Source organism: Apteryx mantelli, chromosome 2 (assembly GCF_036417845.1).
Source record: "Apteryx mantelli isolate bAptMan1 chromosome 2, bAptMan1.hap1, whole genome shotgun sequence".
Classification (NCBI taxonomy): Eukaryota; Metazoa; Chordata; class Aves; order Apterygiformes; family Apterygidae; genus Apteryx; species Apteryx mantelli.
Genome location: NC_089979.1, coordinates 76,733,836 through 76,748,774, shown reverse-complemented (window position 1 = coordinate 76,748,774; position 14,939 = coordinate 76,733,836). Strand labels below are relative to the sequence as shown.

Here is a 14,939-nt window from a genome sequence, read left to right as displayed (position 1 = left end):
CAGTTGGAAATATTTGAGATGTCAGCACCACAAGTTTAAGTCTTAAATACAGCATGCGTTTGTGCAGTAGAGTCAACCTCTAACATGAGAAACTGAAAAGCAATTGAACAGAACTGTGTGGTCTTGTCATTCCTGACATTCAACTACTTCCTTCTGTCACTGTTTTCTTCAGTACAGAAATTAAACACATATAATAATCACAAAAATTATATAAAGCCCAAGCCTATCTGGACTCTGACTACTGACCATTTTATAGAAACACAAAGCAAAAGTAGCTCTAGGAAAGTCTTCAGTCTGTATTTCAATTACACTTCTTCCACACTTCCTTTTGGTATTGTGAGGAAGGTGTTCCTCACTAAAGAAATGTAAAACCACCTGAGCATTTGAGTGGAAAAAAAAAAAACAAAAAAAGCACAGAAACAAATTTAAACCAGTAAATGCCCTTTTCAAAATTACTAAATTTTTAAGTTTCCCCAAAGGAAAAAAAGCCTAAGCACTTCCAGTGTGTATGCAAACACTCACAAATGGTCATGAAGATGCTGTTCAGACCAACATTCACTCTCATGTTTCATTCACATTAATACAGAAGATATTCATCTTGTGGATGATGTTAGCATTTTGACATAAGTTTTGAATCTGAAGTAACTATGTTATTATAGCCAGAGTCATCATGACTAGCACCCAGCTTCAAGTTTGTTTTTATTTCACTTATTTTCTGAGAAATGCTGATGTTTGTGCAGTTAAACCTCCTGTGCCTGTCAGGGCTGTTTAGCTTCTACCTTTGCACGTCTCTAGCTGCTGTCTGGGGGTGTGCTGTCACACAAGGCAAGTGCTGAACACTCGCAAATAATTTTCTGCTTCTTGGCTTTCTAGACCCAACTTTTAATGCAAATCTTCGTATGCAAATTGGAGCATGCAGCACACAGTGTAACCATTTTAAAGTTACTTGTAAAAACAAAGAGAACTGGGTGTGCAAAACCCAGGGGTATGGGAACCAGATGGTGTGTGTAGACATTGTATTGTGCACAGAGCTGCGAGTTTGACCCTGGAAGCTGCAAAGTGGCTTCTGCTGCTGGCCAGGCATCAGCAAGTCTGAGCAGAGCAGCTCAGCCCTGCAGAGGGAGCAGTGAGAGCCTTCGAAACCAGAGGTGAACGTGAGGCCAAATTTGGGCGTTCATTGACATAAGACTCAAGTATCTCCAGCTGTGGCTGGAGTATGTTTATCCCAGTGTAAATTAACCAAAAGCGCGTGCTCTCTGCAGTTCCTTCTGTGCCTACATGGAGATCTCCGCGGGCCAGAGGAGCGGGAGGGGAGCAGGGGGTTGTTCTGTTGTGTACCAGCCCTGCTTCAGCGTCCCGGCTGCTCCCACCCTCTCCCCGTCCTCCTTCTCCTCCCACCACAAGTTTCTGCCCCATGCTTGTGCCAGCTCATGCAGTGGCATGGAGAGCCAGTTAAGGGAGTTGATCTGGCTGAAAACAATTTTTTTTTTATCCAAGGGTTTGTTTACAGCTGCTGTGGATGAGCTTCTTGTAATAGCTCAGCAGGTGACAGCGCCATTGCCAGTACAGAGGAGGGGGTGGAAAGCACTGGCCAGGAGCAGGACAAGAGCAGGACCATGGCAGTTGGGTTCATATCTGCAGAAACAGCTGTGGAGCCATACCCTTGGGCTACTTCTGTACTAGTAAATTAATCATGCCTGGGTCTGTTCTCCAGGCCTGAGGCCAGCCAGACTGGAACAGCCTTCGACTGTGAAAGTCTCTTACCCTCTGAAGAGGGTCTGACCACATCCAGACTGCTTATTGGAATAGCCTTTGGCCCATGCTAATCCCCAAAACATGCCTGGGAATTATTCAAGAAAGTTTTAGTTGGCACTGCCAGTGCAATGACAGGGAGCATGCTAACAACTTTACAGTCAAATTCCAGTGCCTGGGAATGTTCCCTGGTAATGTTTAATTTACTGGTACAAACACAACCTTTGAGCCTGAGGGAAGTCTGAAGGACCGGACATAGAGTACTGCGAACATAACAGTCCTACGCTAAAGCATCCTCAATGTGCCTGCTCACATGTAGGCCTGGCACACAGCTAAGGTCTGATTAATGAGCTGTAATGAGCTCAATAACTAGCAGGTCTATACTGGGCAATCATGGGATGCATTATGCATTACAAGAAGTAGTTTAGTCTATTTTAAGAGAAAGTTAGGTGGCTCCCCATGTTCAGATAAAAGGAGCATAAGGTTCACTCAAACAGAGCTTTTCAAGACTCTCTGAATAGATCACAGCTACATAGTAGTTACAGCAGAGAAGAAAATTAGGAGCACTTACAAAGCCAGATGTCACAAAGCCGAGATCATATCTGTGAGGGCTGTGTAGCTGCATCAGGACTTATCCAGTTCTCACTTTTGAAACATAAAGATCAATGCTTTTTTGATTGTGTAATAGAGAAAACTTCACATTACTAATGGTGTTGACAATTCTGGGACTAGAAGAAATATTTTTGGCAGAGCTCTTATAAAAAAAAATTTTTGACAAAGCATCTCCTCTTGAGCAACAGAATCCTCTCCAAAGAGAAGCTTTAGCTTGCCATCGTGCCTAATGCCACCTCAAAGAGTATTCGCCCAGCTGAGCTTTACAAATCAAACATAACTGGACTGCACACGACATTTCCCTGTATTAGCTTTTCCCAGCGAGTGTCTGCAATGGAGGCACCATGTAGCTCCTGTGCTTATTTTTAATAAATACATTGGGTTGTCAAGGCTTGTGAAGAGCATAGCTTTACACCATACGTTGCTCTTTTTTGGGTGCCCATGGTCATTCCTTATCTGTGGAGATGAGAAGATGGCTTAAGCTCTCTTTCACAGCACAGTCCCTTAGGCGGTGATTTCACAAACACCAGTTCAGTGGCCTGCAGGCAACTCCAGCTTCTGCTACTCACTCCTGTCCATGCAGCAAACTCCCCTCTCAGCACAACTGCAAGTGAGGCTGTGGGGAGCAAAATGAACAGGGAGTGATGGGGCAGGCTGGGTCCAGCTTTTTAAAATAAAAATCTCGTTTCATTTTTTGTTGGGTTCCTTTTAAGTAGGCCTCATTCCTCAGTCCAGTTCACAGTGCGACCCTGTTAATAGCTATGCTGGCACCACAGGGGAAGGATGCATCCAGCCAGCACTGCTGCGGTCCCAGGGGACAGGCAGGAGCCAGGAGAACAGGTCACTCGCCAACACCACGGGAACGGTGCCCTCTCCTCTCCCGGCCTCCTTCCCTTCCCACGCGTTTTCCTATTGCCTGTCTTGAGCTGGCCTTGCCACTTGTCAGACGGCTTGGTGAGGCTATTCGACTCACCAGGGCAGCACAAATCCGACACAGCAGAGAAATCCACTTGGTTGGCTGCTGAGTTCAGTGAACAGCAGGGTCGGGATCAGGAAAGCAACAGAGCGAGGAGGAAGAGGGAGACATCCCCTTCTCCCCTTTTGGCAGCAGCAAGCCGTTAGATCTGCTGTGATCTGTGGCACTTGTTTGCTGTTTTGTTAGGGGGATACCTGCCTCCTAGGTGGTGAAGGGGAATCTCCACCTTATTTCACTGCAAATGCTGAGCCGGGCATTGAAAATGAACACGCGCACCAAGTGCTTTCTCCCAGGGGTGCTGAGGGCTCCCCTGAACACACGAAATGCAGAGCATGTGGTGCCTGGGACTTGTTTACTCACCTCTTGCCATCATGGGGAGCGTCCCCTGGGTGTCACAGCTTGCTGTTGCTGCACACACACCCACATCACCTTCCTTCTCCGCAGCAAGGCAGAAAGAGCCACCAGGAATGCAAGGAAGGATCAGAGGGGAGCTGTAGGACTTGATTCATACTGAGCTAACCCTCAGTATTATTTTCTTACAATGACACCTCACAGTGATGATGAGCATCCCTTCAGAGCTCTTCACATCCTTGAAATAATCTCCAGGACACCCTGGTCACTGACGTAGCAGATGGAGCTGCTGGGGCCAGGGGAGACGCATGCTGGGCAAGGCACAAGTCAGGGATAGTGTTGGAATTTGCACACCAAAACATTTGGGTTTAGTCCCACGTCCCAGCCCTGTTTGTGTCTCCAGCATTTTCAGCTGTTTGGGCATACAGACCCTGAGACTAAGTCAGAAGTGAAAATGGAACCATTTTATCTTTGAGGCAGGACAACCTGGTAATACAAACAAGTTAACTAAAAAAGCTCCAGCCATCTCTGCTCTTTTCCATGAAAACAAAACCCCTTTGCAGATGCTCTTGTTATTTGTTCTGAAAACAGAGCAATCCAGCTAAGCAAACTAATCTAAGTGTAGAGTACTGTTCATAAACTGGTCTGGTCGCTCCCTTCGCCCTGTGGGAGGCAGCTCCCCTGTAGCACCTTTGATGAATAGCAGGCAGGCCCTGCCTTAAAGCTTGCCTCTTGCTCACCATTGTTGCTGACCTTCTTCCTATTGTTTTCCAGGAATATCTTCCAGGCTCCCGGAAATCATGTCAATAGGATCCCATTCATTCTCTCCAGGAGGTCCTAATGGGATTATTAGGAGCCAATCCTTTGCTGGCTTCAGCGGTCTTCAAGAAAGACGATCCAGGCAAGTACTATGCACTTTAAGGGGAATTTCTGAATCAGATGCTAAAGGAGCCCTGGAGTTTAGAGGGTGGAGGTGGAAAAGAGGGAAGAGAGGAGTGTCTTCTTTCTGACTAGCAGAAAAATAATGTTGTAGGCTAAAATCTCTCTGTTGTTTTTAAAAGCAAGCTGTGATCCTGTGTCTTAACTACCAAGAGTCTATTTGCCTTCTCCCCTACCCCCACCCTGTAATGCAAGGCTTCCTCCCATGCCTCAGACTTATGAGAGAATTTCAGAGAATTATTTTAATTTATGAACTTGTGTTACGATCTTCTCAACATCTGAAGTGTGCAGAAACACAACACACTTCCCACCATCCCCAATTTATGACCAGCGCTACCTGAAAGACAGCTTACTTCTTGCCACCCTGCTGTGAATCCAAAGCCTCTCCACTTGCTCGGCAAGGCTGCCTGACAGTTCAGCTAGCAACGGAGCAGAGGTTGGCTGCAGAGCCCTTTGTTGCCCCCTCCTTTGTCCAGGCAGGACGGGGGGCTTTGAATCAGATGCTTGCCGAGTCAACCAGGTCCTGATTCCTTTCCCCCACCCTCCCCAGGCTAATTATAATTAATTTTAGCTTGTGTACGCTGAATGGCAGACCACCAGTTAGCAGCCTGTAACAGCAGGCAAAGGCTCATCTCTCTGTCTTCAGCTCAAGTCAATGATAGCTGTTCGCAGCTGACCTGCTCACAGGAGAGCAACCAAAGAGTCACCTATATACAGCATGACTACTTGTGCTTGCCATACAGAGCTACCCAAGGCCCATGCACAAGACAAGTGAAGCGTGGTGCTGTTCTCCACACAAACACTTAGCCAAGCCACCGTCTTTCTTAGAAGCGTCCCCCATCTTTATATTTTGGATAAACTGGGATCTCCTTTGCTTTTAGCATCTGGCTGTAGCTCAGTCCTTTTACTGCTGTGGCCGAGCAATGTGAGACAGGACAGACATGGTATAACAGAGATGTCTGATGAGCCTCAGACTTAAGCCAGCATTTCCAGACCAGCATTCGCATCTCGGCAAGGCAACTGGCACATCAAAAGCTGATAGCATGCCTCCCAGACTGCTCAGATCTCTTAACCTGTAAACAAATGCAGGCCTTTAACAGGCAGGCGCATAAGCAGATCCTTTTATGCCAGCAGGGATAACATCAGGAAGATTTCCTTAAGCTGTGCTCCTTTGAGATTCTTCTGATTTATAGGGGTTTCCTCCTCTTTAATGTTCATTTTGCAGGTGCAACTCTTTTATTGAAAATTCCTCTGCACTCAAGAAGCCCCAAGCAAAGGTGAAGAAAATGCATAATTTGGGTCATAAGAACAGCACCACACCTAAAGACCCCCAGCCTAAAAGGGTGGAAGAAGTCTACAGAGCCTTAAAGAATGGCTTGGAGTAAGAGCCTTTATCATGCTAGCTGATTCAAGCTTTCTGTGTCGTTTTAGAGCCTAAAGCAACATATCACCTGAGTAGGGATCCTTAATCACAGGAGAGGAAAATACACCTCTTAGAGCCTGGATTGTAAAATTTACCATCTGAAATATTTGTACAGAAAACAGGAATATTTGGGGGAGGGGGGGATTCTGATTCTGCTCAAATTGATAGCAAAGCTCCCAATGACTGGGATTTCAGCAATAGATTTTTCTCTGAATTTCCTTGAATCATATCAGAGGCTCATGCATATCACGCATAACATCCCAGAAGATAACAGGGCTTTTACCAGCTAGATACAAGAACAGCAATTGGAAGGCACCAGCCCATAAACTAAAGAGCAGATTAGCTCACTCGAAACTGGTTGTTTAGTGTAAGGAAAACACTGAGCTGTTACACACAGCTAAGGAAGTGTCTCCTATTTATTGCCTAAAAGGCAGCAGGAAGCTGTTTTTAGGACAGATCAACGTAAATGGGTTTTTGTCGGAAAGTGCATCCACGGAGGAAAGTCATTTGTTGCACAGATTTTCTTTCCCAATGGTCAGCAACTGGCTCAGTTATGTGCTGCAGAGTTCCCAAGTCCCTTTCCGGTTTGTGTTTACAGCGAGTATCTGGAAGTTCACCAGACGGAGCTGGATAAGTTGACTACTCAGCTAAAAGACATGAAAAGAAACTCACGCCTGGTACGTGTTATACTCTTAATTATACAGTAACTTTCCACAAGTACTGGAACAGCCATGGGTGGGAGAAGGATACAGGGAGTTTGCAAAGATGCAGCTCTTTCCCCTTAGCTGCATAGTCTCCAGCCATGATATTGTTTTAGATTTCCATTCACTTAAAAATTACTTTCTCACAGTGCTCTAGTGCTGTTATGTTGGAAAATTAATCACAGTTTCATCTTCTTTGTTGCAGGGAGTGCTGTATGATTTAGATAAGGTACGTTACCCTCTTTGGCACTGTTTTTGCAAGGAAACGTCATTATCTGCAGGGTGTATGTAGCTGGCACAGGAAACCTCTCTGAACCTGGTCTATTATCAGACCAACACCGTTTAGGGAGAAGTTGACCTGATGACTTGCGCCAAACTAAATGCTGCTAGAAGAAAGACACCTCACTCCCCTTCTCAGCAGTTATTTCCTGCTGCTCACCTCACGCCAGCTCTGATACCCACCAGGCTCCTCCGCAAGCCAGTCTTGCTCACCGACCCAGCAGAAAGCTAACCTAAGCCCATCCCGCACCCCAGACAGTGTTTTCCTCAGGGTTTATTGAGTTAAACTGGCACCACCAAGGGCACAAAGCAGGAAGCAGACCCATGCTGGCAGAGCAGGGGCAGCAGAGGAAGAGTGAGACCTCCTATTTCTGCCAGCTGCAAGCAGTTAAATGGGTTTGGGCAACTTGGCCTGGCGAGCTCCAAGGGGGAGGACAGCTGTGGGAGCTGGAGCAAGTCTGGAGAGCTGAGTCAAGAGCTCAAGCAGCAGCTTTTTCTGTTGGGTTGCACACCTCCAAATTAGGCCCAAGGCAGATTTTCAGAGGAGTTCAGGGAGGAATAGCCTCACTCTGTATCTGGGCCAGTCAGTGCTTTATAATCTAGACATTCACGGAGGGGAGAGGGACAAACTTAGTAATGGAGTGAATTCAGCTGGAGGTGGGCTTGCGAGCAGCTGCCCTCACAGTAGCTCTAGGCTGTGCCATCCTCGCTCATCCCTTTTCCTGCCAGTTTGCAAGAAGAACAAGCTGAAAATTTGAAAATATTTTTCCCCCACAGGAAATCTTGGATAAAACAAAAGAAAAGCTTTCAAAAAAATGTTTTCTGAACAAGTCTGTCTTTCTTCATCAACATTCCAAACTTGTTTTTGTTTTCAAAAATAGTTTACAAAGGAAAAAATGGATGTTGAAATGCAAAACCTGATGAATTTTAATACAGGTTTTCATGGTACTGAAAATACTGTATTTTGACCTAAAAATGCTCAGATTCCATTTTCTCTTGAATTGAAAAAAAAAAAGAGGGAATTTCTATCAAAGAAGGCTATGCCAACTGTATTAGAAAGCATTTGTTTTGTTTGTTTAAAAATATGTTGGGTAAAGACATTAGTGAGCTCCATTTTCACCAGCAGATTAATTATAGTAAGGTGAAACAGCTGATTCTAGATTCATGGACAATGAATCAAGACTCATGGGGACCTGAAGATGTGAAAGCAGCTCATGTGGAGATGTCTCACTGATTTATTTAAATGTGCCTCACCGTCCATTTTGTTTCCTTCAGCAAATCAAAGCAGTTGAAAGATATATGAGAAGGCTGGAGTTCCACATTAGCAAGGTAATGAACAGTCCTATCATCTTTCTTCTGCATCTGCTCTTATGTTATTAGGAAAACAAACCCTTGGCCTACCACTACCCCTCCACTCCAGGGAGATCTCCTCCACTAAGCCTCTCCCAGATTCAGTATTTTTACGGTAATGGCCTGGTGGGCAGAGACAAAGAAAGGCTTTTAAAATGGGCTGCAGCCTCTGAGATCCAGCAGTTCTCCATGCCCCGAGATGCTCCCACATGCTTTTAGGTATACAGAGAACATAGGGTCAGACACTTGCTGGGAAAAATCTACTTCATAGCGTGTTTATTTTTAAGATACAGGTAGAAAGAGTTACAGCTGAAAGTAATTTAATTCCACAGTTATCTCCACTAGACATCACAGTTAGATGGGAAGTATTCCTGGATTTCACTGCTAACATTTTGCTGTATGATTTGGGGTCCACATCCACTTGATTACATTGGTGAGAATCAGTCCACCAGATTCAGTAGAGCTACTTGTGATTTATACTAATACATTTTAGAGTTGGACAAAATCCATGGCACGTATTCTCCTAGTTATAAACATATCTGCTAGTGATTAGTTACTTTTCTGAGCCTGACAAAAGAATGAATTATCTTTGATGGATGAAATGTCTTTTGAGAGTCATTTGAAAAGCACTCATGCAGCTTGTAGTGCTCCAATTATGACAATCCATCCAAACCCTTTAATTTCAGTGTTCTCTTACTCGTGGAGCTGAAAAAAAATCATCAAGCAAAAGGTTGAAATTTTCTCCCCCAAACCACCTTCTTTCTTGTTGGCAGCATGAATGGCAAAATTATTGCTTAAAGAACATTTCTATTCAAGTCCTTCCCACTCCAGCCTGCTCAAAGCTAATGATTTCTGTGTTTATAATAGGAGTGAAAAGCACCAAACGTAAGAGGTAATGCTGGTCAGTATTACTCAAGCTTCCCAAATACGTTAGTTCATTTTTTTGTAACCCACAGCAACAGATACAAAAAGAATGGAGCTGTACTGCACTAAAGCCCTAAGGGCTTGTACAAGTAAAGAAACATTTTTGTTTCAAATGACAGGAGGGAAGACTCTTTCAGCAGAAAAAAAAAAATACTGTGCCGAATCACAGCAGCAGCAATGCCTTCTGCTGCGTACCTGTTGTCATTCTATACAGGAAACAAAGTGGGGAAAACAGGATGTGCAGTAACCGACAGCATTTATTTACTGGGGCAGAGCAGCATGTCCTAACCGTGCTCACATGTGCAGGGGCAGAATGTGAGCACCGGGGAATGCTCCACCCTGAGTGCAGAAGTAAATACCAAGAGAAAACTATTTATAGTAATTGTCTTTAGCGTGAGGAATGGTATTGACTTACAAGAGAAATGGTAGTGGATATGACTCCAAGAAGCTTTTTTTGCAACTTTGAAATGGCAAAATCTACCTGTCCTTCCATTACTTTTTGTTGAACTATTTCACTTGCAAGGCAGTTCCTGTTTTGGTTAGAGATCCCTCAAACCAGTGACTTCAACCATTAGGAATCCAAGTTAGCCTTGTTTAAAAAGATAGCTTTGAAGCTATCAGGAAGAACAGTCCCCTTGCAAACAGATAAGCTACAGCACTCTTTATTAGAGATTAAGCAGCCTTGGAAGACAGGATTGAGAACACACCTGGAGTGTCACATCAGCCTTATTTCTAATGCTTTCATCACCTTGGCTTCCTAAGTCATACCTTCCTTGACTTTGTTTTGCTGCATTAGAAATACTACTGTGAAAATCCACTGTTGAACAACCAGCACAATGGTGCACAGAGTGATCATAACAAAGAAGAAAAGTTATTCTAGATAAAAAACAAGTATTGTCCTATCTCAGCAAGGACATGTTAGAAGCAGAAATAAGGAGACAGTTTCTTCTATTCCTTTCCTACATCTCCTGCATGTAGCAGATACATTTATACAAATGAAGCTGTATCACTGTGGAGCCCCACCGAACAACTCAGCTGGAGTAAATGTATACATTCAGTAGAAGGCTTAGAAGGAAAAAGGAAACTAAAACGTGAGATAATTTTAAATCCATTGCATTCTGAAGCTAGACCCAGGTGAGTGTTTAAACTGTACGTGACTAGGTACTTCCAGAGTGCTTGCTAAATTTTGTGTGCCTAAGTCACGCTAAGGGACTGCCAGTTTCTGGAGGATGGACAGTGAGAATTCAAACCTGCTCCCTGCTTCCTATATCACCTACTTGTCAGATATTGCAACAGTCTCAATCCAGTGCTTGGTGTTAGTGATACAGAAAACATTGCTGGCACTGTTAAGCAGGCCACAGTCCCATTTGACAGCGTGGCCATCACAGTTGCCTTTGAAAGGGCTCTTCCACACCATGATATTTTAGAAGCTTGCTGCATTCCCCCTGTACTGCTACAATTCTACATATCCCAAATTTGGGGGGGGGGGGGGGAGAAGGGGAGGGAAGGGTAGTGAGTACCAATGGTTAAAGGTATGAAGGGCAAACAGGTGAATTGTTGACAGCCTCTATTGCTGCTGTAATGAGAGTTTTACAGTAGAAGTTATTTTTATGTTGTGTTTCCGTTTCATAGACTGTAATGGTATCACAGCTTCATTTGCTCACCTCTCTGATGGACTTAACAGTTTGCCAATTGTTTGGCTTGGTTCCTGTGTAATGCAAATTATTTCATTATTTGTTGGTTTTATTTTGCTGGGGGTTTTTTGAAGTTTTTCCAATGTGCCCTCATTGTTCCCACTAGGTGGATGAGCTTTATGAAGCCTATTGTATCCAAAGACGTCTCTGTGATGGTGCCAGCAAAATGAAGCAAGCCTTCGCGATGTCTCCTGCCAGCAAAGCAGCTCGAGAGAGTTTAACAGAAATCAATAGGAGTTACAAGGAGTACACAGAGGTATGTCCTCCTCTGTTTGCTCTTTCACTGATTGAAGTCCACAGAAACTTTGCCACTGATTCCATCCAGATAAGAGGATTAGGAACAAAAGTCAGTGAAGAACTACTACTTGTTTTTCCTCTTCAGACAAATACTTAACCATTCACAAAAATGGGTGACACAGGCCCAAGGAGTTCCTTGAAATAATAGTGTTTATGTTCTACAAGACCAGGGTTATACCCTGGAACTGCTGCACAAGAACAGAGGTTTAGGCATGCCCTGAACCCACGTACGCTCCAACCAGGTCCTCCCCACCCTGCAGATTTCAGAACGGCAGCTTGCCTGGAATCCATGCATGCAGAGACATCTGCTGTATCCTAGCCAACTTTACTTGCTCTGATCAACGTCCATTTTATTAAACAGGAGGTAGATTAAGAAGGGTCTAATACTATTGCAAACAACACAGCACGCAACCTGTGGCAACCTTCCTAGACCTGAAGGAGGAACTGGAGGCAGGCCAGTAGCCATGTCCCACAGTCTTTTTCTTAATGTAGTCCATATTTCTTGACAGACAAAAAGCATGCCGAGAACCACTTTGGCAAGGAGTTCTTGCTGGCACATGTCCTGGCTGGAGAGGACTGCAACAGTGAACAGGTTACTCCAAGGGCCACAGCTTCCTTCTGCCAACGTGAGGATTAGAAAGCAACAGAAAAAGATCACAGAGTTACATTCAGCTTTGGTGCTAGCAGGCACAGCTTAGCTGCCATCTTTAGGGCCAGATCTAGCTAAACAGCAAGGATGACTCTGGCATTTTGATTTTACTCCAAAATATCTTTTATCTGCATGATAGAATCTTTTCTTGTCAAATAGACCTTAAAAAACAAAAAGCAGAGGGTTTGTCTGACCTCTGTATTCTCTCTTCCAACTCAGAACATGTGTACCATAGAAGCAGAGCTGGAAAACCTATTGGGGGAGTTTTGCATCAAGATGAAAGGTAAGTGCCTTTTCACCTTTCCCTTCTTCCTGCATAAAGAATAAACCTCTCTGTGCATGTTACCAAGAGCATTTGCACAATAATTTTAGGTGTACTTATGATAGGTTTGGGTTTTCCCCCACTTACACCTACACCCAGTGGAACAGATCACGTAGCTAGGAGCATAGAAGTTGTACAGAGAGATTTTCTGAGATGATTCTTCTCATTTTGAAGGGAGATGGGCTAATTAGGCTCCCTCAAACACTCCTCCCTATAGCCCAAGCAGTTCGGTTTCAAAGGCAGCTGTACCTTTTGCCTCTATTTCCATAACCCTTTAAGAAGATAACTAGCAAATTATGTCAGTGCCTGTGGAGCTGAAGTTCCAAATCCTTCCTTAATTTGACACCAGCTGTTTCCAAGTCCTTTAGTTTTGCCGATTCTGACTGTAATAATTTCTGAGCAAATGTAAAAAAAGCAAAGAACTGGGAGTAGTTTACCACTGAAACACCTAGATAGCTCAGGGGTGGAATTCATCTTTCAGTTTTATTCCTTGTGTTTATAACAGAGGATTTGGTGGGTTTGAATACAGTGGAAACAGTTTTACCTGAAGCCTGCTTTAATGACATAGATATACTTTTAGGTGATCTTAGTGAATCCTTAGGTATTGTAAATGCTGTTATCCCTTTAAGACTAAATGTCTCAAATAAAAAATTGTGGGATTTTTTTATTATTATTATTATTCCATTACCCTCTTCAATCACTGGCATGAAAATCATTCTGTAGAACTAAATCTTGATCTAAACATACATGCACTCTATACTCACAATTTTTCGCTTGAAATCTTGATAAGAGTTCACTAAAAAAAAGTAAAAAACAAAAAACATTGATATTGGACTATTTGAGCTCACAAGCCTTATACGGGGTTTTGCTTCCATCTGCCCTGTCAGAGATGTGAATGGACTGTGTCCAATGGCTGCAATACATGAGACATGATTTAGCTTAGATCAAGTTGAAATAGCTACTTCCTGATCCTGTAATAGAGAAACCGAGCGCAGCAGCTATAGTAGCTTAGCTCACTCTAACTCCACACCACAGCACAGTACCTCGTGTTTTAAAGCCCCCACTCTTAGTTGCTGGAAAGGCAGTCAAAGATGCATAGGCAGAAATCAAAGTTACTAGATGGCCTCACAGAGAAAGGGCCAGCTATTTCTGTACAAAGACCTACAACAAAACAGCCGCGTGGACACACTAAAGCAAACACGAGGCCACGCAGTGCGGAAAGGAAATTGCGGCAGGCCGTGTCCTAGGAGCGTTTCCTTGCTTCTTGTAAACGCAGTGCAATGTTCAGTTTGCGGCAGCACAAGCTGCAGTGGACGTCACAGTATCACACATGACAAGGGTAAGAAGTCTTGTTCCTTCTCTTTGGTATGCCCAAATCCTCCAGCAGGGCTCAAGGGCTCTCGAGAAGCCAGATACTGCCCTCCACGTGCAAAAGCAGAGAATAAGCAGAGGACAGCTACTTCAAAATACAGTTCTTATAACAAGAAGGACCCCCAATTAGAAAATAACAGTTAAAGAGAAATGCCGTATCATTAAGTATTCTTTAATTAAGACATTTAAAATTGCCATCTAGATACTTTTTCTTAGGAATCTTCAGTCCAGCCACTGTTATTGCTAAAGCTTGCAAAACAGCTCTAGCATTAAGTCTACAGATCATGCGGTGAGCTTCCCTCTTACGTTATACTGCAGCATACCCAGCTAACTTTAGGATCTAATGGTGAAATCCAAGTACTCCTCTCCCAAAGCTGATCCATTCCTAGTCATTCCAGTGCTAGTTATTTTTTATTTTATATCCTGTCATTTTCACTAAAAGCAAGCCAACCTACACAGTGCTGTCAGGAAGTAAAGGGCCTACGCTGTGTTTTTATGATTGATATTGTTTAAAAAAAAATCCTAATCATTTTCCAAAATACGGATAATAAGGTTGCCAGCAGGTTCAGATTATTGTTCAGTATTAATTAGCTGTTGAAATTAAACAGGGGAAACCCAATGCGGAAATTTAGAAGTCCCTGTATGGAATCTGTATATCCTGTTATGACATATAGGGGAGCGCCCCATACTCATTTGAAGCGCAGGAACAGCGGAAGGTAAAATGTCGAGCCATTTCAAACAGGTAGAGCAAGACATTAACCTTGAGAAGAGCACAGGCCCCTGACTGGTAAGGGGGACCTCAAAAGAGCCACCATTCCCAGGCAGGCCAGACCTACCATGCACGTGATGCCAACACGCAGCACTGACACCATGGTCTCTGCAATGCCGAGCCCAGAACAAGCATAAAAGCCCAAAGTATCCAGCTCCCTGCACAGAAACAGAGTTGTAGATACTACACGAATGACCCAGGGCCTCCTGACCCCTCCAGATGGCCCTGCTGATGGAGAAGGCTAATGCACTGCTGCCTTACCACAGCCACCTAATGACACTATCCCCTAATGAATTACACTGACCTCCCAGGAGCAACCGCCCATCCCCTCTGCATTACACATCTCAGATGCTGCTGTTACACAGCTGTGATATTTAGAGTGGCATGATATTTTATATATATATATATGGTATGCTGTATGACATTGGCTCTTGCTGTACATTCAGTCTGCAAAGCTGAAGAGCCATTCAGTTATCCAGAAGTTGTTTCCTATAGAAGTACACAGTACCCTGTAATCAAGTCACTATTTA

At 43.9% G+C, this 14,939-nt stretch overlaps 1 protein-coding gene across 2 annotated transcripts in view; it reads left to right on the top strand.

The window, feature by feature from the left end:
- RIPOR2 (RHO family interacting cell polarization regulator 2) overlaps positions 1-14,939 on the top strand; it is a 74,919-nt gene that overhangs the window by 33,232 nt on the left and 26,748 nt on the right. For both annotated transcript variants that reach the window (XM_067290917.1, XM_067290916.1), the window contains exons 2-8: positions 4,466-4,592; positions 5,856-6,011; positions 6,652-6,730; positions 6,960-6,983; positions 8,309-8,362; positions 11,108-11,257; positions 12,167-12,230. In XM_067290917.1, coding sequence (XP_067147018.1) covers positions 4,466-4,592; positions 5,856-6,011; positions 6,652-6,730; positions 6,960-6,983; positions 8,309-8,362; positions 11,108-11,257; positions 12,167-12,230 — 654 coding nt within the window. The remainder of the gene's footprint in view (positions 1-4,465; positions 4,593-5,855; positions 6,012-6,651; positions 6,731-6,959; positions 6,984-8,308; positions 8,363-11,107; positions 11,258-12,166; positions 12,231-14,939) is intronic.